We start from the raw sequence: 22,973 nt of genomic DNA, 5'->3' as shown, positions 1-22,973 counted from the left end.
CTGTATTCTAACAGATGAAAGGCTTAACAGACAATCAATTTTTCAATGTATAATTTCAGTTACATCACACTGCAAATATTTGCTATAAATTCCGTGTTACGATCGAGCTCTCCACAATCACCTGATGATGGAGCGTCGCTCCAAAAGCTAGTGTGCTTCCAATTAAATCTGTTGGACTATAACCTGGTGTTGTGATTTTTTACTGTGTACAATAATCTTAGGTGTCTTTAATCTCCATGTTGATTGGACAAAATAAGTTTGTAAATTCATTGAGTGTATTCAGAATAATTTTGTTGTGTTGTTGTGACTTTTGGAAAATGTCAGGAGAGATACAGGGTGCTGTGAGTTGATTAAAAGAACACTCAAACTTGAAATGACCAGACAAGAATAGTGATGGGATGGATTAGGAATGCAGACCAAAAGTGGACACAAAACAAAATTGGCAGGATGGGATCAGGCAGGAAGGTAGAGCCAAAAAGAGTTAGAGGAAATTGATTATTATTTCAGTCAGCTTTGAAATTAATAAATAAATATTGGACAGATAAACTAATTGTTATCTCATCCCAATTCCCTGATGACTAACTAGCTAAAGATATTGATGGTTGGTTTGTTTCAAGTTCCCAATTGTTTCGTCAATAAATATAATAGAAACGTATATGCACATCTCTAATCATTTGCATTGTTATAACAATGTATAACATTGTATTGGGGTTTTCCTGTAAATATTTATTCCCTTCTCAGAGATTTTGCAAATATAGTTATTCATTGTAAGACCCTCTGCAAGTATAAGGTGCCAGTTTCTAGCCTTTTCTCTGAACAATTAGAACACAGAATGTTACAGCGCGGTACAAGCCCTGCGGCCCGTGATGTTGCACCAACCTGTGAAAATAATCTGATGCCCATCTAACCTACACCGTTCGATTATTATCCATATGTATGTCCTTAATGTCACCAAGTCTACTACTGTTGCAGGCAGGCCGTTCCACACCACTACTACTCTCTTAGTGAAGAAACTATCCCTAATATCTGTCCTAAATCTATCACCCCTCAATTTAACACTATGTCCCCTTGTGTTAGCCTTCACCACTCAAGGAAAAAGGCTCTCACTGTCCATCCTATCTAACCCTCTAATTATCTTGTACGGCTCAATTAAGTGACCTTGCAACCTTCTTCTCTCCACCGAAAACAGCCTCAGTTCCTTCAGTCCTTCCTTTCTTACTGGGCAACATCCTAGTAAATCTCCTCTGAACCCTTTCCAAAGCTTCCACATCCTTCCTATATTGTGGTGAAGAGAACTGCACGCAACACTCCAGGTGTGGCCTTACCTGTGTCTTGTACAGCTGAAGCATGACCTCGTGGATCCTAATCTCTGTCCCCCTACCAATAAACACCAACACATCATATGCTTTCTTCGCAAGGTTTGTAGCTCAGGTTGAGGTTTAGGGTGTAGGTTTGCTCGCTGAGCTGTAGGTTTGATAACCAGACATTTCATTACCTGTTAGTTTTTGTTTGAGAGTGTTGGTGGGTTTGTGTACTACTAGGATTCCGAGGGGTCTCAGTAGTCACTTTTGAAACTAACAAACTTAAAAGACCCAGTACAGCCCATGGACAAAACCAACGTTATCTATAAAATTCCATGCAAGGACTGCCACAAACACTACGTAGGACCAATAGGTAGAAAGTTAGCCACCAGGATACATGAACACCAGCTAGCCACAAAAAGACACGACCCCTCCCTCATAGCCTTACACACAGATGAAAAAAAACACCATTTTGACTGGGACAACACATCTATCCTGGGACAGGCTAAGCAAAGATATGCCAGAGAATTCCAAGAGGCCTGGCACTCCAACCACAATGCCATAAACAAGCACATAGATCTAGATGCCATCTATCAACCCCTCAGAAAACGAAAAGGAAATGACATCACCACAAACCCCAGGAACCCCATCCAGGAGAAAGATACAAAGAGAAAGCAGGAGACAACAGCGTTGTTTCACTTGGAGGTCGCCACTGATTATGTTACCTAGCCAGGTAATGAAACGTCCGGATATCAAACCTACAGTTCAGCGAGCAAACCTACACCATATGCCTTCTTAACAACCCTATCAACCTGATGGCAACTTGCAGGGATTTAGATTAGATTAGATTCCCTACAGCATGGAAACAGGCCCCCAACAAGTCCATAATGACCCTCTGAAGATTAATCCACTCAGACCCATTTCCCTCTGACTAATGCAGCTAGCACTAGGGACAATTTAACATCGCCAGTTCACCTGACCTGCACATCTTTGGACTGTGGGAGGAAACCGGAGCACCCCGAGGAAACCCACGCTGCCAAGGGAAGAATGTGCAAACTCCACACAGACAGACAGTCCCCTGAGGCTGGAATCAAACCAGGGACCCTGGCAGCATTGCTAACCACTGAGCTACCGTGCTGCCCATAGATTTATGCACCAGGACGCTGAGATCTCTCTGTTCATCTACATTGCCAAGAATTTTACCATTTGCCCAGTACTCTGCATTCCTGTTATTTCTTCTGATGTGAACTACCTCACTTTTCCACATGTAACTCCATTTGCCACTCCTCAGTCCAGCTCTGCATCTTATCTATGTCCCTCTGTAACCCACAATATCCTTCGGTACTATCCACAACTCTGTCTACCTTAGTGTCATCCGCAAATTTACTAACCCATCCTTCTATGCCCACATGCAGATCATTTATAAAAATGACAAACAGAGTGGCCCCAAAACAGATCCTTGCGGCACAACATTGGTAACTGAGCTCCAGGATGAACATTTCCCATCAGCCACCACCCTCTGTCTTCTTTCAGTTCGCCAATTTCTGATCCAAACCGCTAAATCACCTTCAATCCTGAAACTCCATGTTTTGTTCAATAGCCTACTGTGTGGAACTTTATCAAACGCCTACTGAAGTCCATATACACCACATCTACCACTTTACCTTCATCCACCTTTTGTGTCACTTTCTCAAAGAATTGCAAAAAGTAAAATTGCATGTTTTTTGTTTACGAGTGAAGGAAGGTCTTATTTGATTAATACGATATAATTTTGGGCCAGAAAAATATATGTTTATAATTCGGAAGGTCTTGGTGCTGGAATAAACTTATTGGTGACAGATACGTTTCATGTGTCGGTGCTGAGAGGGCAGTGATTATGAGAGAACTGTGAGCAAAAAGGCTGGCAATACTAAAGGCCTGAATTTCACAGTAACAATGAAGGGACAGTTTTCCTATTGAACTTAAAGAAGGATGTTTGCAAACTTATGGAATTGTTGATTTCCTCTATTCCAATGTGACTTTGAATCTAGGGCCATGTGTTGGGTATCTATGGTATATAATAACTGTAAAATCATTAGGTCAGCCATTTAATCAGATTAGAATATTTTCAAATCATAAACTTGGGAGTAAAAAGCACTGATAATTTTTTTACTTTTGAATAATTCTGTCGCAGGAGAAGTTAAGATTAAGACATACACATGGGTTAAGGTATTTTTGAAAGAAAAATAGATTTAAAAATAAATCTAAATACTCTTATGGCAGGTCACTCACATGGTGTTTAGTAATTGTTATTGATGCATGGTTAAAACCTTTGAATCTCATTTAGCACATTTCAATCTTGTTGCAAGAATAGTGCATCAAATGAAGTTCATATCAATTGGGTAAATCTAAATTGATTGCACAAAGATTGCAACTGGGCACCCCACGGAGGAGCATGGTGTTAGTGGTAATTTCTGGATTTCCACCTTTATGCATGTGCAGATTTTGTTTTCCAGAATAATGAAAGAAGCATAGCTGACATCATAGCTGCAAAATCTGGGCATAACTATCTAAAGATACCTATTTTTAAAATTAACTTGTTCAGAAATTTTATGACACATCTTTGAAGCAGGTGGAACTTGACCCCAGGCCTTCTGATATAGAGTTTGGGACAGTACCACTGCACCACAAGATCCCCTCCCAAGAATTATACCTTGGTATAATTCGCCCTGTTTATTCATGTAGTTCAGCCTTTTAGCTGATTTGCATGTGTTATGAATCTGAACTATGAGGCAAAAAGTAATTCAGTAATAATAAGAGATTATATGGTTAAAAGATCTTTTCCTGTGAACTAAACATATATATAAGTATACTTCACAATCCAAAGCCAAGGGCAGCAGCTTAAACTGTTTGAGTCATATCTGATTAGAAATATATTCAATTTCATATGGAATTCCTGTTTTTTTTCCCGCAAACTCTCACAATGACTATCACGATGTAATATTTGATCCTGATGATTTTAGTTCGAAACCATAATCAACTGATTTTTTTTCATAAGACTAGCTCAACCGAGAATTGCATTAAAATCTTGGAAGAAAAAGGTGAGAACTGAAATTTGACCACGTTCAAGCTTGCAGCTTACTCCTACACTCAATTTCTTAGAATTCAAGCACAATAGTTGAGGGATGCAACATTATTTGAAAAAAAAGACTGAGCTCAAATGACAACAAGTTAGCACCCCCGTATAAGAAATTGTTACGCAACCTCAAGAAACACAAATGTTTAAAACACAGTTGAAATTTCAGACTCTCTGGATATATTCTAGCGTCTCTTACACTAAAAGTGTGACTATTGAGGCTTGGCATTGTAATTCTGTCATCAAGGACAGTTTACTTGCTAACTATTAGCATAATTCCTTGACAAAAACTAATCAACAACTAATAGATATCATGATTAATTATTTTATTGTGACAATGTTTTGAATTTAAAACTGAATTCGCTGTTAGTAACAAGGTTGTATTTTTCTATTTTTCCTGAAAAGATTCATTTTGTGAAGACAGTTTCACCACACTATTTTATGTTTGTTGTTTAATAAAGTGCTGTGTAGTTGTCTCACACAGTCTTCTGTATTACCAGCTCCTGAATATGCTTGAGTTATAAAGAAGCTTAATTAGATCGCACCCAGAATACAATGTGCAGTTTTGGTCTCCTTACCTCAGGAAAAATACTATTGCCATAGAGAGAATGCAACCAAAGTTAAGAGTTGTTCTCAGGACAGCAGGCCTATCCTATGAAGAGAGTTTGGTTAAACCGCTGCTATATGCTCTAGAGTTTTGAAGAATGAGAGATAATCTCAGTGAGACTTACAAAATATTGGAAGAGATATACATGGTAGATACAGGTAAGATGTTTCTCCTGGTTGGGTAGTCTAAAACAAAAGGAAAGTGCCACCTCAATCCAGATTGAGGCAACTTTTATAGTTTTAGTCACTTGTGAACCTTGAGAATTCTTTACTACAGGGGGCTGTGGATGCATAGTCTTTGTGTATAACGAAGGTAGAAATTGATAGATTTCTGATTCCTAATGATGCATAAAGTTATGTGGTTAAAAACAATGACTGCAGATGCTGGAAATCAGATTCTGGACTGGTGGTGCTGGAAGAGTACAGCAGTTCAGGCAGCATCCAAGGAGCAGCGAAATCGACGTTTCGGGCAAAAGCCCTTCGTCAGGAATAAAGGCAGAGAGCCTGAAGCGTGGAGAGACAAGCTAGAGGAGGGTGGGGGTGGGGAGAAAGTAGCATAGAGTATAATAGGTGAGTGGGGGAGGGGATGAAGGTGGAAAAGGTCAGGGAGGAGAGGGTGGAGTGCAAAGGTGGAAAAGAAGATAGGCAGGTAGGACAAGTCCGAACAAGTCATGGGAACAATGCTGAGCTAGAAGTTTGGAACTAGGGTGAGGTGGGGGAAGGGGAAATGAGGAAACTGTTGAAGTCCACATTAATGCCCTGGGGTTGAAGTGTTCCGAGGCGGAAGATGAGGTGTTCTTCCTCCAGGCGTCTGGTGGTGAGGGAGCGGCGGTGAAGGAGGCCCAGGACCTCCATGTCCTTGTCAGAGTGGGAAGGGGAGTTGAAATGTTGGGCCACGGGGCGGTGTGGTTGATTGGTGCGGGTGTCTCGGAGATGTTCCCTAAAGCGCTCTGCTAGGAGGCGCCCAGTCTCCCCAATGTAGAGGAGACCTCATCGGGAGCAGTGGATACAATAAATGATATTAGTGGATGTGCAGGTAAAACTTTGATGGATGTGGATGAGGTGGATAAAAAGTATTGAAGTTTTCAGTCGGTCATGATCATGTTGAATGGCAGGTAAGATTCAGTGGGATTAATGGTCTGCTTCTGTTCCTTTTAATCTTTCTTTATTCATACCATGGAGAAGTACATTACTGAGGTGAGATTTTAGGACTTTAACAATACTGCATTTGCAATCTTATAATCTGGCTGAAATCTGTTAAAAAATGCTACCAGTCATTCCATAGTGGACTTGTTCCTTTGAGAAGAGATGGATAAGTCATTCCAACCCACATAGCATCTTTGGATTTTTAAAATTCATTTGTGGGACTTGGGTATCGCTGGCTTACCAGCATTGATAGCTCATCCCTATTTGCCCTTGAGAAGGTGGGTGGTGAACTGCCGAGAATTGCTGCAGTCCACTTGCTCTGGGTTGACCAACAATGCCAGTAGGGAGGGAATTCTGGAATTTTGACCCAGCGACTGTGAAGAAACAGCGGTATATTTCCAAGACAGGGTGGTGAGTGGTCTGGAGTTGAACTAGCAAGTGGTCGTGTTCCCAAGTACCTGCTGCCCTTGTCCTTCTAGATGGAAGTGGTCATGGATTTGGAAGGTGCTATGTAAGGATCTTTGGTGAATTTTTGAAGTGGATTTTGTAGATAGTACACACTGAGCACCGGTGGTGGAGGGATTGAATGTTTGTAGACGTGGTGCCAATCAAGCGGGTTGCTTTGTTCTGGATGGTGTCAAGCTTAATGAGTGTTGTTGGAGCTGTACCCATCCAGCAAGTGGAGAGTATTCCACTTTGATCTGTTCTTCTCACTCTGAAGATGGAGGAGCTTATCTGAGAAGAAAGGAAAGATCAGCATTGTTTTCATAGCAACCTTTCTTCTCATATTTGTCAGAGCTGGTTGGTTGTTGTATATGTCTTGCGGTCGGTGAATTGGAATATCAATGGGTTTTGATGAAGGGTTTACCTAGAATTTGATACCTGCAAGCCCAGAAATATGCATTATCTTGTTTTTGCAGAAAAGGGAAATCAACCCAAGCTCATTTTGGTTTTTTAATGTCTTGGAAATGTTAATATTTGTTGCATAATTGAGAAAATAAACTCAAAGTGGTTATAATGAGATCTCTTAAAAAATAATGTGCTCACTTGGAATGTAATTTGCAAGAGTAATATTTAAATCGAAAGGAATATGAACCATAAAATAGTAAAGATGGAAGTTTTCCTTTCCACTGTGACAACTTGAGAGAAGAATAATGGAAATCCTGACAGTACAAGAAAAGTGGCTATCTCTGCAAAATATCTACCAAAGTAGCAGTGAGAGAATTTCTGTGAAAATTCTATCCCTAATGTTCAGTATCAAATCAGAAACCTTACAGTCTATCTGAATATAGAGTCGGGATCTGTGAAAATATATGCTTTTATCACTTTTTCCATTGTTGAGATCATTTCATGTCAACAAATAAGAAAGGAAATCAGCAGCAAAGTCTGGATCAGAAAAAGGCACAGGATTAATGAACACTGCTCTTTTTTGAAGTTCTTTTGGTAAGCATTAGTACTTGTTAGGTCAATGATAAATGCGTTTTCTGTTTTACTAGGTGTACCGTTTGCAAGACCTTGTGAAGAAGAGTGAACAAGGCCTAGGATCAGCTGAAGGACATATTTCCAGCCTGAAGGATGCGCAGGAAAAACTACAAAAAGATCTGGATTCTACCAGGGTCAAACTCAGGCAGACAAGTGATTCCCTTTCAACCGTGCAAGTACTAATGACTACATTGTAGTTAACAATTCCTACATTTCCATTTTTAAAATTCCTGCTAAAAAGGCACTCTGAACCTGTATTTTCCATATTTAAGTGTGCTGCAGTTTCTCTCTTATAGAGTTGGGTAAATGGTCCACACAGTCCTCCATAATTGTGAACAGTTGGTTGGCTGATCAGAACTGACAGATGGTCAAAAATGCTATCCTCTGGGCAAGAAGTCTTTTTTTTTCTCTAAACAGAGAAGTAAAAATGTCAATCCAGCGATCACAAGATTTGACTCGCAAGTCTGTCTCAAATTTGTTCATTGTATTATGTTCCATATTGGGACTGATAACTTTAGAAACGATTTCAATTCATTGCACCAATTTAAAGGAATTGCACGACAAGATTTGAGTTCTAAGACTTTAGCTATAGCTGAGCAATTTTAATGCTCATTTATTGTTGCATAATTAATCTGGCGAGAGAGTTTTCTACTATATTATTAAGGTTTCATGAGACTGAAGGAGCAGTGTATTTTTTGTTTGTGTTTGATTTGGTTTCAGCAACTTGTCAAGCATACTTAGGAGGATGAATCTTCCAAAAGTGACACATGGATAAATTTTCATCCCCACATGGAGTTGGGAATGGTGTCAGGAATGACAGAAATTTGTTTTCTCATTGGAATTTGCAATTTCTTTCTCATTGCAAATTTTCATGTGACCACTTTGCTTTGGGTTGTGAATTTGCATGCTTGTCTCCTGTTGAGTGGCTGTTAACCAGGTGCTCTCCAGCCTGAAACACTGTTGAGATACTGACCGCCATGCATTCCTCCATTTGCTGCATGGAGTACTAATGCCAGATGGATGTTCATGCAGTAATTTTAGTATGGCGGCAAAGCAAGGAGGCTGGTCCCAAGTCTACCTTATCCTACCTACACTAACGCTCTGTTACTGTTATCTTGAATGCCACATTCCACATTTAGTCAAATGGGTTAATTCAGTTACTGATCCAGCAATAATTTTTTAAATGTAAAAAATTAGTCATTAAAATTTGCCTACTTTAAGATTTGATCTGTTTTGCCATGTTGTGAAATATTTCCTTTCAGTTGAATAGAGGTGATTCAACTGGCATTTGCAAACTGTCAAAGTAAATGGTAAAATTGGTGGACCAGTGTGTTATCCCAGAGATGAGAGAAAATTAGTAGCCCTTGGTAAGTTATCCCAGCCATTCCACTAAGACATGCCGGGGCATAGATCATAAAGATATGGTCATTCATGAAGCAAAACAAAAATATTGGAGTAAAACACCTCTGCCAACAATTAAATTTGCAAATAAATGGTCTTAGTCATAGTGACCTTTTTTTGTAATTTTTAAATGGTTACTACGGTAACAACAATTACATTTTTGTATATCATAGGGAGAATTGGAACAGCAAAGACAGGATTATGAAGCAAGACTGAATGAAGCAAAAGAACAGGAGAAACTCAAATTGAAAAAAATGGAAAAAGATTTGGAACAAAACTGGAAAGCAACTGTAAGGTAATTCTAATATTCTCATTGAATAATCTACTGCAATGCTGGTTCACATCAGTTAATCACTTAAAAAGTACACAAAGACCCCCCCCTTCCCCCACCCCCTTAACCTGGCTTCTAGGCCCAGGTTGACAGAAAGCACAGACTAGGTTTCTGTACTTAACAAAAACCGCTACTTATTACAATAGATTCTAGCTACAGGTAAACAGACGTGAACAGTCCACACACAACTCCTAACTAAAACTCTAATTTCCCTTTTAGGCTCCCCTTTATACACAAATGCACGTACCAAGCAGGTAACAATAAAACAGGTATTTTGGAATCGGGAACACTGGAAAAGCAGTTCAGTAGTTCACTGGATGTGTTGAGATAATTCTTGTACTGATCAGAGTGCTGCTTCTTGGTCTTCAGGTTTAAAGTGGTCATTTTTCTGCCAAGAACAGAATGAGCTCCTGGGCTGGTGGTTTGAATAGCTTCTCTACATCTTGTTCACAGCCCTAAGTTGTTCAGCTACCTGAGAATCAATTACATAATTGTTGGCAGGCAGAAGACCTGTGAATTGGTCTGTGAATTCACAAGCCAATCTGCTACTTGTTGCTGAAAAAAACTCCATTTGTACATAAACTTTCAGCTACAGTTCATCCGCAGCCACTGCTATAACCTACGGCTGTGCAAACAGTTTGCACAGTGACTATAAAGTTACTTGCCATCAAATCATGCAACATTCCTTGTAACATCTGCTTTTCTAATGGCTCTTTTCTCATTTCAGTCCACAATTTAAAAAAAACACAAAAACAGAGTAATATGGTCTTTGTATTGTTTAAAATAAAACTTTGAATATTGATGATCAGTCTGTTTCCAATTCTTTAACAAAAATCGGAGACTTTTGAATCTGCTTGATGAGAGACACATTACCATAAATCAGAAACCTCCTGATGAATCCTGAGCCATAAATGCTTACAATTTCAGAATGTAGATATGTTCAGAATGTAGATATGTATAGAATGTATTTGGAATGCATGGATAGCCTATCAAAATACCTCCTTTAAAACTGATATCGTCAAACACAAACTTTGAATAAGCTGTCTAAAGCCCTCTTAGCTATCTTAAAGGTTCCTGAAAACATTCTAAAATGAGGTATTATTGCATTATGGAGTGTAACTTTCAATGCTTCAGTAACATCAGGAAATTTTATTAAATATGGTTAAAGTAAATTTTATGAAAGATGTCAAAGTTAAGGGCAATCTACAATGGAATTGCAAGTTGAGCAGTCAAGCATAAATGAGAAAGGCAATGATGTTGGCCAAGGAAAGGACATCTTAAGGACATAGAAAAGTACTAGACACCAAGCAGTAAATTCAGGGAAATGTAGAAGAGTAGTAAAGATAGGAGCACTCGTTGATCAGGATCATAGGAAAAGAACACGTAACCTGTAATATAGGCCTAGAAATGTAGTGTAGAGACGGGATGAATTTGAAGTTCGGATTCTGATATTTACATTTCTAAGAGATGTGGAGGTATTGAAAACCAAAGCAATTGTTTTGCAAAACATTTTGTTCAGTAGTCTTAGAACCACAAAGTAAACAGTGCATCAAAAAGGAAATATGAGATTACTACTGTAGAATATTACTAGAAGCATATAAAGAGCTCATGTTTGGATGAATTTGGGAGCAAAAGCTTCTCTTAAACCAGCTTAGCTGCAATTGGTTTTAAGCCTCTATGGCCTTCCTTACCTTGCTGTTTCAAAACTTTTTAAATTCACTCATGGGCTTTTCATGTGTACTCAGAGTTGCTGAAGAAGGTGTTGGTGGGCTGCCTTTTTGAACTGCTGCAATTTGCTTGGTGTAAGTAGACCACAATGTTGTTAGGAAGGGGGTTCCACAACTTTAACGGAATGGCAATAGATTTCCAAGTCAGAATGGTGAGTAGTTTGGAGAGGAGCAACAGGTGGTGGTGTTCCCTTGAACTGATGCTTTTCAGTTTTTTAAAGGTGCTTCTTGATATTACACATGATATTCCTGACTTAAGTGTGAGTTCCTTGGTTACTAGCACATGAAAATTGAAGGCTATTTGAAGCAGAAGCAGTTGTAAGAAAATTTTGCATGTAGTCAGTGTGTTTTCTTTTAAATAAGGATGCATTTCTGTACATCTTTAGTAGACTGTAGTGCACCTCATTCAGACAATGTTTTTGAATATTGTTGATGTTCATTAGCATATGCAATTATATAAATAAAAACCAAACACTTCATCTACGTATCATGATTATAGCCACCGCCTCAGCCACTTTCACCCCCACTGATGTCACTCACTGGAACACTGCTGACGACCATACAGCCGCCATTGAAGACATCGCCAACGTTACATGAAGCATCACATCCGCCCCCACGATGCCACTGAATGCACTGCTTCTGCCCTCTGACACCCATGGTATGCGTCACTTCCATTGGTAACGTTGCTCATGGTACCATAACCGCATCTATTCGAGAGACCATTTCCACCCCACTACCAACTCCAGCTCCACACCACGTCCTAGCACCCAGCCCTGCCGTGTTTTTACCATCCCCATCCCCATCTCACTGAGGATGAACGATCAGTCCGTAGTAAAGACCTCACCTTCACCCCAGTACATCCCCGGATCAATGAATTCAACATGCATTGCGGCATCGAAATTTTCTTCCGCCACCTCTGCCTCTGTCTCCATGCTTACTTTTTCCATCAGAGTTCCCGCTCACCCTCCGAGGACCCCTTCTCCTGCCTCCAACACACTCCATCCACTTGGACACCACGTGCTGGTCTGTTACCCACCTTTAAACTTTTCATTTCCAACTGCCACCGTGGCATTGACTGCCTCAATCTGTCTACCACTCACCCACTTCAACTTCTCACCCTCGAAACGCACAGCCTTCCACTCCCTCCGCTACTACCCCAACCTCACCATCAAACCAGCAGACAAGTAAGGGAGGAGTGATAGCTTGATGCACCAACCTCTACACTGCCAAAGCCAGGCGCATGTGGACATCTCCTACTGTCCCCTCGACCACAACTTCACCTCTCATCATCAAACTATCATCTCCCAGACCTTCCAAAACCTCAGGGGATCTCCCACCAACAGCCTCCAACCTCATAGTCCAGAAACCCCACGCCGCCAGGTTCTATCTCTTAACCAAAATTCACGAACCTGATTGCCCTGGTGAACCCATTATCTCAGCCTGCTCCTGCCCCACTGAACTTAGCTCTGCATACATTGACATCATCCTATTCCCCATTGGTCTAGGATCTCTCCACATAGATCCGAGACACCACCCACGTCCTCTACCTCCTCCATGACTTTCGGTTCCCAATACCTCATTTTCACCAGGGACATCCAGTCCCTATACACATCTGTCCGCCCTGATGAAGGTCTCCAAGGCCTCCTCTCTCACCAACCAAACCCAGACTCTTCCATCGACACACTCGTTCAATTGGCTGAACTGGTCCTCACCCTCAACAATTTCTCGTTTGAATCCTTACACTTCCTCCAGACCAAAGAGGTAGCCATGGGCACCCGCATGGGTGTCAGTTATGCCTGCTTCTTCGGGTATGTGGAACAGTCTGTCTTCTGCAGCTACACTAGCACCATTCCCCATCTTTTTCTCTGTTACATCGATGACTGTATCAGTGCCACTTCTCACTCCCACAAGAAGGTTCGATAGTTCATCAACTTCACAAACACCTTTCACCCTAACCTCAATTTCTCCTGGACCATCTCAGTCACCTCTCCATCTCCATTTCTGACGACAGACTCTACACGGACATCTACTTCAAACCCACTGACTCATACAGCTACCTGGAATACCTCCTCCACCCTACCTCCTATAAAAACACTATCCACATTCCTGATGAAGAGCTTATGCTCAAAACTTGACTCTCCTGCTCCTTGGGTGCTGCTTGATCGGCTGTGCTTTTGCAACACCACAGTTTTTGACTCCAATCTCCAACGTCTGCAGTCCTCACTTTCTCCCTCTTTTCAGCCCAAGCCTGGATATTGTCCCAGTCATGCATTTGAACATGGACTGCTTTAGCATCTGAGGAGTTTCAAATGGTACTGAACATTATGCAACCTTCAGTGAACATCCCTATTTCTAACCTTATGAGAAATGGAAAGTCATGGATGAAGCAGCTGAAGATAGTTTGGGCCTTAGGGTGGTTTCCCAAAGGAATTCTTGCAAAGATATTTTGGAGCTTAGATGACTGATCTCCAACAATTACAGCCTTCTTCCTATGTGCCAGGTATGATTCTAACAAGCAGAGTGTTTTTTTCCTTAATTCCCATTGACTCCATGTTAGCTAGGACTCATTAACACCACACTTTATTAAATGCAGCCTTGATGACAAGGGCATTCACTCTCTCCTCATCTCTGGTGTTCAGCTCTTTTGCCCTTTTTAAAAATCAAAGCTGTAATGAGTTCAAGAACTGAGTGGTCGTGGTGGAACCAAGCTGAACATCAGTGTGCAGGTTATTACGATATGTATTCTATTTGATAGCACTGTGGATGATACCTTCCATCATTTTACTATTTATCAAGAGTAGACTGGTTAGGTGGTAATTGGCTGGATTGGATTTGTAGTGCTTTTTATGTGCAAGATATACTTGGGCAAAAGTTAATGTTGTGTAGATGTCAGCGCTTTAGCTATACTGGAAGATCTTGGCCAGGGGCACGACAAGTTCTGGAGTACACATCTTCACCGTCATTGCCAGAATATTTTCAGGGGCTTTGAAATATCCAGTGCTCCCAGCTGTTTTTTGATGTTGTGGAGTGAATGGAATTCACTGAAGACTGATATCTGATTTTGAGAACCTCTGGAGGCTGAGATACCTGTGATATAATTAATGACACAGTTCAGCATGAAATAATATAAATGCTGTTAATTCTCTAGTGTGTTATAACCTAAAAAATAAGGTTTCAGCTGAGAGAAAGAATTCTATCTGCTTTTGCTATGCATGTTCTCTGTGCAAAGGTTTGTGTATTTCTTGACACTGCTTTCTATCCCAAGTATTACCCCATGCATCACTTTTTTGTCTATTCTGTGTCAACTCTTTTTTTTGCAGTTACATTGCAAGGTTTCAATTGTCATATCAATATATCATTTGTAGAATTGAGGTTTGGAATTACACTCAAAACATGTTACATGAACTTTTCACAAACCTCTGACAAGCTATCAAATTTCATAACATTTGCGGCTATGTCCTCAAAGCTAGGTTTCTGAAAGAGTTGAGATTATCTTTGGACAAACTAGAGTTTTTGTTTTGAACATTAACTATTCCCTTATTGAATCACCCAACTTTATGATTTGAAAAAACTCACTGCCTAAATATTTTTTTGCCTTCATGTACGATTAACTTTTCCAACCTTTTTTGTATTTTATGTTACTGAAGTAAAGTATTTATCTTAGGGAGCAACATGCAAAACTCTGTGAGAAGTTAGAAAAACAACATGAAGAAGATAAACGGTCTGCTCTGGCTCAACTATCCCACCTGAAGGACCAGGAAAATAGTGTGGAGAAAGAAGGTTGGCAGAACAAGGTGGAAGATCTGCTGAATCAGGTGACTGGGTTTTCTTAGCTCTAAAACATTAATGTTTAAATTCAATTTATACATCTGCAAAACCATTTTCCTTGCTACATTAATACTTAATTTTATTTGAATAGCAAAATATCATTAATGACCTCGAGCCAAAAGAAACTCCATTTCTTTAAACCTGAGATTTTTTGTTACATGATTGGATTGGAAAAATAGCTTCAAAGCACCTCTTGAAAATTTTAGGAACACTAAATAAAGGTTATCATCCCCTGGAAAGTTTTAACTAATTTCATCATATATGTTTATACATTTCTACATTGTTCTTATTTTACTTTTTCTGGCCTGAAGGTTGCAACTTGTTCAAAGTTATAATTCAACTGATAAGTGGTAGGAGAGTTCTGGTAGCAAGTAGCTATTCTTTGTGTAAGATCCCTTTGCTTGTATGCATGAGTAGCCTTCCTTTTTATATTTATTTCTGGAATGTGGACACTTCTAAGAAGGTCAATCCTTATCACGTTGAATAAGATGGTGAAGAACTGCCCTTCTCACAGTTCAAGAGGTGAAGGTACATTTACAGTGCTGTTTGAAAGGCACTTTCAGGCTTTTGACTTGGTAACAGTGAAGCAGCAGAGATATATTTCTAACCGCAGATGGTCTGTGATTTGGAAGGGAACTAGCAAATTATTAAGTTCTGATATAGCTTGTCCTCCTTGGTGTTACAGATGGTAGATTTGAAAGATGGAGAGCCTTTGTGAGTTGCTACAGCACATTTTCCAGATGGCATGGCATGCACACTCAACACTCGTGTGCCGGTAGATAGGTTGCCAATAAAATATGCTGCTTTATTATCGATATTTTTGGGCTTTCTGATTGTGTTGAAGCTGCAGTCATCAGGGAAAGTGTTCTGTAACCTCCTGACTTCTACCTTGCAGATAACAACAAAGCCACTAAGTTGGTTTATATTTGATTTCATTACATTTTACTTAATATTAATGATGGTAGTTGGTTAAAGTTCTAGTGAATTCTTTTCAAATGTAATTCTGTTTGAATTCAAAATTTTATTCACTATCTAAAGCAGCATGTGTGAAGTATTTCTGTGTTTTGGATGCAGGGGAAAGGGAAGTGTTGAAAGCTTCAGTAAAGTAGGTAACATCTTCAGTAAGCCCCCAGACAAAGTACTGTTGACATTTCCTGCTTTCTTTTGATATGTTTGTGTTTCCTTGGGTTGGTGATGTCATTTTCTGTGCTGATGTCATTTCCTGTTTTGTTTTTGCAGGGGTGGTAAATGGGATCCAAGTCAATGTGTTTGTTGATAGAGTTCCGGTTCAGAATGCCATGCTTCTAGGAATTCTTGTGCATGTCTCTGTTTGGCTTGTCCTAGGATGGATGTGTTGTCCCAGTTGAAGTGGTGTCCTTCCTTATCTGTATGTAAGGATACTAGTAAGAGAGGGTCATGTTGTTTTGTGACTAGTTGATGTTCATGTATCCTGGTGGCTAGTTTACTGCCTGTTTGTCCAATGTAGTGTTTGTTACAGTTCTTGCATGGTATTTTGTAAATGATATTAGTTTTGCTTGTTGTTTGCTTAGGGTCTTTCAAGTTCATTAGCTGCTGTTTTAGTGTGTTGGTGGGTTTGTGGACTACCACTATTCAGACCTCTTGGCATCAAATTTTGTTGCTGCTTACATTTATTTCGGTGATCTTTTCAGATAATGTATTTCACAAAAATGTTGTCAGTGTCTACTTTACCATACCTTCAGATATTTTAAATTTATGTTGAAGTTTAAAATCATAGTGCAATCTGTGCTTTTGTAAACAGGAAACCATGTTCAAGCAATTTGTTGGACTTCTTTGAGAAAGCTGTGAATAAAGGGGTACAGGTGCTGGTACTATTTTTAGATTTCCAGAAGGCATTTGATAAGGTGCCATGTCATAGATTATTGTGGAAAATCAAAGCTCATAGTGTAGGTGGTAATTATATTTGCATGGTTAGAAAATGAAGAATGCTAGCCTACTGATATTATCCAAACTCATGTGAAGGTTGCCTTGGTCAGACAGATTTCCAGTTTAGTAAGGATGTGAAGATCCTTGAGAAATGTTTAGGAGATTTATTAGGCTAGGATGAGGGGTTTAACGACAAGGTTAGGTTGGGGATGCTGGGTTTGATATTGATTGAAAATAAACCAAGGGTAGATTTGATGAAGTTGAGGAACAAAATAAATATTTTAAGGTAGCCAAAGAAGAGCTGGAGATTTCTGACCCCCAATTTGATTATAATGCCCTCCCCTGCCCCTGTCATTAATACCTTGTTTACATATGTTTGTGGTCAGCACAGCTGACCTATTTTCTGCTATTATCATCTTATTATCTTTTTAATAAATACCACTTCTCTATGACCAATAGCTATCCCTTTGCCTTTTGCTCTGGGCACCCTTGATCCACTTGCTTAATTCTCCCTTTTATGAACAGCATAACAAGTATCTCCTTCAGTTTCAAAATGATTCATTTTGGTTTTTATTGCCAAAGTTGTGTTTCTCCACTTTCTGTTCTTGTTTTAGATCTCCAGTATCCACCGTATTTTGCTTTAGTATAAAGAAAGAACTGTTCCGTTTGCCAATTGTAAGAGGGCTATGAGATGCAGATTTTAGCAAGAGTTGAAGGGTGATTATGAGGAAGAACTTGTTAATGCAACAAGTAGTAACAATAGAATCAGAAAATCATAGATTTACTACAGAAGGAAGCCATTCTGCCTAATATGCCTGCACCTGCTTTATTATCTAATGCCAATATCTTGCCTTTTCCCATATTCTTGCACACCAGTACTTTCCAAAGAACCATCCACTGTTTTCTTGAATGCATCGATTGAACCTGCCTCCACCATAATTCCAGGCAGTGCATTACCCTAACTAATTGCTTCGTTCGCCCATTATTTTAAATCTGTGCACTCTCATTTTTGTTTCTTTCATAAACAGAAACAGCTTCACCTTATCTACTTTCTACAGCCTGCTCATGATTTTTGAAAGAATCAATCAGATCTCCTTTTGCCTTCTTTTCTCCAGGGAGGACAATCCCAACTTCAGTCTAATCTCATAGCTGAGGCTTCTCATGCTTGGAACTTTTCTTATGAATTGCTTTTGCTCTCTTTCCAATGCTTTGCATCTTTCCTATAATGTGGTCCACAATACTTCAGCTGAGGTCGACCAAGTATCTTCTACAAGTTCAGCATCATCGCCTTGCTCTGATACTCTCTGGTCCCACTAATAAAGCTGAAAAAAAGAATGGAATATAAAAATAGGGAGATTTGTCCTAAAACTATACAAGGTTCTGGTCGAACCACAACTGGAATACTGTGAACTATTTTGGACACTTTATTAAATAGCAAATACACTGGAATTGAGGTAGACAAGAGAAGATATATGAGGCTGATACCTGGTATGGAGGGACTGCATTATACGGAGAGGGTGAGTAGATTGGGCTACAATTCACTGGAATATAGAGGAATGAGAGGTGACTTTATTAAAATGTACAAGATTCTTTGGGTACATGACTGGTTAGATGTGGAGTCGAGAGTGAGGTGCACAGCAGGTTAAGTAGCATCCGAGGAGCAGGAGAATCGACGTTTCAGGCATAAGCCCTTCATAAGAAATGAGACTTGTGGGCCAGGGAGCTGAGAGGTAAATGGGGAGGGGGTGGTGGGGATGGGTGGCAAGGTAGCTGAGAATGTGATAGATGAATGTGAGAGAGAAGGTGACAGGTGGAGAGGAGGGTGGAGCGGATAGATGAGAAAAGTGATGGACAGGTCAGGAGGTTGGTGCAGATTTGGAGGCTTGGGACTGGGATAATGTGGGGAGGGGGTGGAAAGCGTGGTACCACTCCGCCAAGGAGATATGCAGGTCCTGGGCCTCGTTCACCGCCAAACCTCACTACCTGATGCCTGGAGGAAGAACGCCTCTTTCCGCTTTGGGACCCTGCAACCACACGGGATCAATGTAGATTTCACCAGTTTCCTCATTTCTCCTCCCCCCGCATTATCCTAGTCCCAAGACTCCAACTCGGCACTGCCATCTTGACCTGTCCATCGCCATTCCTGTCTCTCCTCTCCACTCTCCTCTCCTACCTATCACCTTCTCCTTCACCTCCCTATCACATTCTCAGCTGCCTTCCCCCAACTATTCCCCCCAATGAAGGGCTTATGCCCGAAACGTTGATTCTCCTACTCCTTGGATGCTGCCTGATCTGTGCTTTTCCAGCAACACATTTTCAGCTCTGATCTCCAGCATCTGCAGTCCTCACTTTCTCCTAGAAGATTTTAACCTGCTGCGAATCCTCTTGCAAGGATGCCTTCCTTGAAGAAGCTCTCTTCCTCCGAAGGGCTCATGCCAGAAATGTCAGTTCTCCTTCTCCTTGGATGCTGCCTGACCTGTTTCCGGCAACACATTTTCAGCTTTTGTAGTTTTGCACTGTCTTCCTCGCAGTTTAGAATTCTTCCAGATTTTGTGTCATCTGAACACTTGAAAATTTTCCCATACACAACAAGAAGTTTCATGTCTATCAGGCAAGCAGCAGTCCCAATACCAACCCCTTGGGGAACTCCACAACAGACCTTGCCCAAGCCTGAAAAATATCCATTGACTCTTCATTACTCTCATTTCTATCACTCAGTCAATTTTGTGCTCACATTGCCACTGTCCCTTTTATACCATAGTCTACAACTTTCCTCACAAGTCTGTTCTGAGACACTTTCAAGCATCTTCTGGAAATCCATCTACACTCATCAAATATGCTACTGTCAACAACCCTTACTATTACCTCCTCGAGGAAATTCCAGCATGTTAGTTAAATATGATTTCCACTTCAGAAGTCCATGTTAACTCCTCCTAATCATCCTATCTTTTTCCATGTGACAACTGATTCTGTCCCGAATAATTGTTTCAAAAGGTTTCCATGCTACAAAAGTTAAACTAACTGGTTGAGAGAAGCATAATTAGATTAGATAATCAATTTGGTTGTAATTCTTTTTGAAAGTTTTTGTTGAAATTTTATTTTCTCTTTTTTTTCTAATGAATAATGGAACTTGTACACATAGTTATGTTACTGGGAGCTTCAAAATGTTATGGCCGTGTTGATGTATTGTAAGTTTAAGATGCCTGAGGCTGCTGTCCAGACATTCCAAATAACTACACTGTCTCACTCCATTATTTCGGAGAGCACAGCTGTTGAAGTATAGCTCAAAGCCAGGCATTAAAGGTAGCCACGTAAATTCTTCAAACTGCATAGTTCATTCTTTTAAGAAAAGTTGTCATTCCGGTTTCTGTGCTAAGCTTTGTATGCAAGGTATGAAGTAAAGTGAATCTGAGCAGTTTCATATCTTAGCCATTAATTAAACTACGTATAATTAATTGGGTGTGAAAAATTTGGATATTACTTTGAAAATGGTACACTTTTGGAACTGCATTCTGATTAATTGATTGTATAATGCAGAAGGAGCTTTAATCTGCTTGTTCTACAGTTTGGGAACACTTACTGCCAACAATGCATGGAAGACATAAAAATTGTCCTTTGCTTTAATTGTGCACTTCCCCATAGCCTTTCCAAATCAAAATGAATATTGAATGCAGAGAGCAGAATTTATGCAGCATTATATATATTATTACTGTTAAACATATTTTCTAAATATTTTGCAGTGCGCACTTTCACAGATTATGTAGATAAAACATCATAATCAAAACCTCATGTAACAGAACTTTTTTATTCTTTTAGTGACTTTTACAAATTCAAAATAAATTGCTTTGATGTGAATTTTGCTTTTTATACTATTTGAGTCTTGTATAAACAAAATACTTTGACAATCATAAACAGTTGTTACAGTTTGTAACATATTCGATGTGAATGTGCAAATGTTGAAAATATTATCTTACCTATATCATTTTTACTGTGTGACATTGTCACACTGTTTATAATAAAAGATGGTATTTTCTTTCTATTTTTACTCCAAATTGTGTTTCTTAGTTTCAGAATTAGATTCTGATTTTTCTTTTTAATTTTTGTGATCTTTTTCATAGCGTCACTTTCTAGGTGAAGCTTTAGAAAAATCTATCAGTAATGTAAGTGAGATGCAATTTTCATCTTGCCTGAAACCTGACTGTAGGTGTGGCATGCTGGCATTGCTCGATCTATTCATGTTCAAACATTTCTCCGAATACCTATCCTATCTTGGAAAAGCACTGTTTGTTATAAAACATGAAAAATTTAAAAATTGGCCTTAAATCTAATGGAGTGCTCGTTTAGCCTGTAGTGCATATACATACATATGTATGCAATATGTATGTTTGTGTGTGATTATTGCATGTTTGTATTATTTGAATTGCGCTCATTCCTCATCACATGAATTGTGTTAACTTACAGAAAAGATTTAACCTAGTTTTATATAGTTTCAAAATTGTGAAATTTAATCCTTAAGGCAGTGTCCAGCATATGAAGAAATAATATTTTAGTGCATATATTGTAAGAAACGTCTTACAATCCCTAAAGTTACAAAAGCGGATATTTATTTGTCTTGTAATTTTCATACAATAAAAAGCTTTACTTGAGCACTGCGTGGGAACAGGCTGTTTGTGTGGACCTGTTTCTCTTTTCCACTTTGTTCAAAAGTTTTTCTGTTTTGTCCAAGTAACAATGTCCACCATTCCCATTTTTATGTGACTTTATTATTGTTGCTCCGTTTCTTCACTTTTCCTAACATCTAAGATCAGATGGCAATTAAATAAAATGTATAATGTGGTTGAATTTGATGTATTTTCATTAGAGATCTTGATTAAAGAAGGATTAATGGTTTTTAAGTTTTGTCTTCATTAAGAAGAATCGTGGCCCAGTATTATTTAAGACGAATGTTGAACACTAATTATTTTTCTTTTACCTGCTGTTTGAAATTGAAATTACATAGTGAAGAATGAGTATAAGATATGGAGTTTAGAATACTGTAATGCATTAAGCAATTCTGAAGTGAAAACAGTTGATTTTAATCTGTTAAAACATTCTATCTGTGCATGAAGTATTGTGCTACTGAACTCTGTATGTATGCATGAACGGAAAGTAATTTGATAGAAAGCAAATATCACTCATGCTTGCTGTGATTTGAATGATTGGCATTTTGATGTTTATGGATTGTTTACAATATACACGTTAGTTTACTGGCAATGTTTTGCAGATGTACTAGATAATAGGATTCGTAATCACGAATAAAAATTTGCAAAAGTTCCCTGTTAAAGTATTCCCAAGGAAATAAATTTGCTGTGGTTATGTTGAAGAATAATTTTTAAATATACAATGCAGTTCTTTGAAGATTCATTATCTCATGTTTGTTGACACCCAAAGTATTTGAAATGCAATATTTTATGAAAGTTAATTCTTTCTTTAATAAGTAAGAAAAGAGGAAAAATCAAAACTGAAGATTGATATGAAGGCATTCTTGAAGTTTAATGAGTGCAGCATAGAAATCCAAAATTACATCTTTAATGTCATTTATTGGGTTCTGACTAAATCAATCATATGGAATCATTTTCCACTTCTTTTTTGTGGTCTTGACTGTTCTTTTGCATTGAGGCCAGTAGTCTATGGCTCAAAAAAACAGTGAACATTTTATTGGCTAGATTTGCCCATCCTAAATCAGGATGGAATGGAGGTGGAACACAAAAACAAATTGATGTGACAGCCTGCGTGCCAATTTGCCAGCTCTCTTGTTGATTCTGACAGTTTTCCTAAGTGTAGGGGTCTTGTCGGAGGGCAGAGAATGGGAGGATTGGAGAAAGAGTACAGACAGGAAAGTGAAATTGTTTTCCTTATTAATTTGAGATCATAAGAGAGCTCAGATGAGGTTGCCTTCTGATTCTGAAGCTGATGTGACCGCTTGCAGCTTCGCAGGAACTGGAGCAGCAGCAGTGAAACCATTTCATTTAATCTGAAAATGTGGAAGATTGGGTAAACAATGAACGGAGTAATAAAAATGTCATTGACCAACAAAACTCTACCCTATTCTGAGTCCCAGCTCTCTATTAATGGTGGCCACTTTAAAAATG

The 22,973-nt window shown here is 39.2% G+C and overlaps 1 protein-coding gene across 5 annotated transcripts in view; it reads left to right on the top strand.

The window, feature by feature from the left end:
* The window catches only part of fam184ab (family with sequence similarity 184 member Ab), a 151,520-nt gene that overhangs the window by 85,244 nt on the left and 43,303 nt on the right, over positions 1-22,973 (top strand). For all 5 annotated transcript variants that reach the window (XM_060850857.1, XM_060850850.1, XM_060850840.1 and 2 more), the window contains exons 7-9: positions 7,665-7,826; positions 9,225-9,346; positions 14,774-14,924. In XM_060850857.1, coding sequence (XP_060706840.1) covers positions 7,665-7,826; positions 9,225-9,346; positions 14,774-14,924 — 435 coding nt within the window. The remainder of the gene's footprint in view (positions 1-7,664; positions 7,827-9,224; positions 9,347-14,773; positions 14,925-22,973) is intronic.

Source organism: Hemiscyllium ocellatum, chromosome 3, assembly GCF_020745735.1.
Source record: "Hemiscyllium ocellatum isolate sHemOce1 chromosome 3, sHemOce1.pat.X.cur, whole genome shotgun sequence".
NCBI lineage: Eukaryota > Metazoa > Chordata > Chondrichthyes > Orectolobiformes > Hemiscylliidae > Hemiscyllium > Hemiscyllium ocellatum.
The sequence above is the reverse complement of the archived record's forward strand: the minus strand, read 5'-3'. Positions and strand labels throughout refer to the sequence as shown.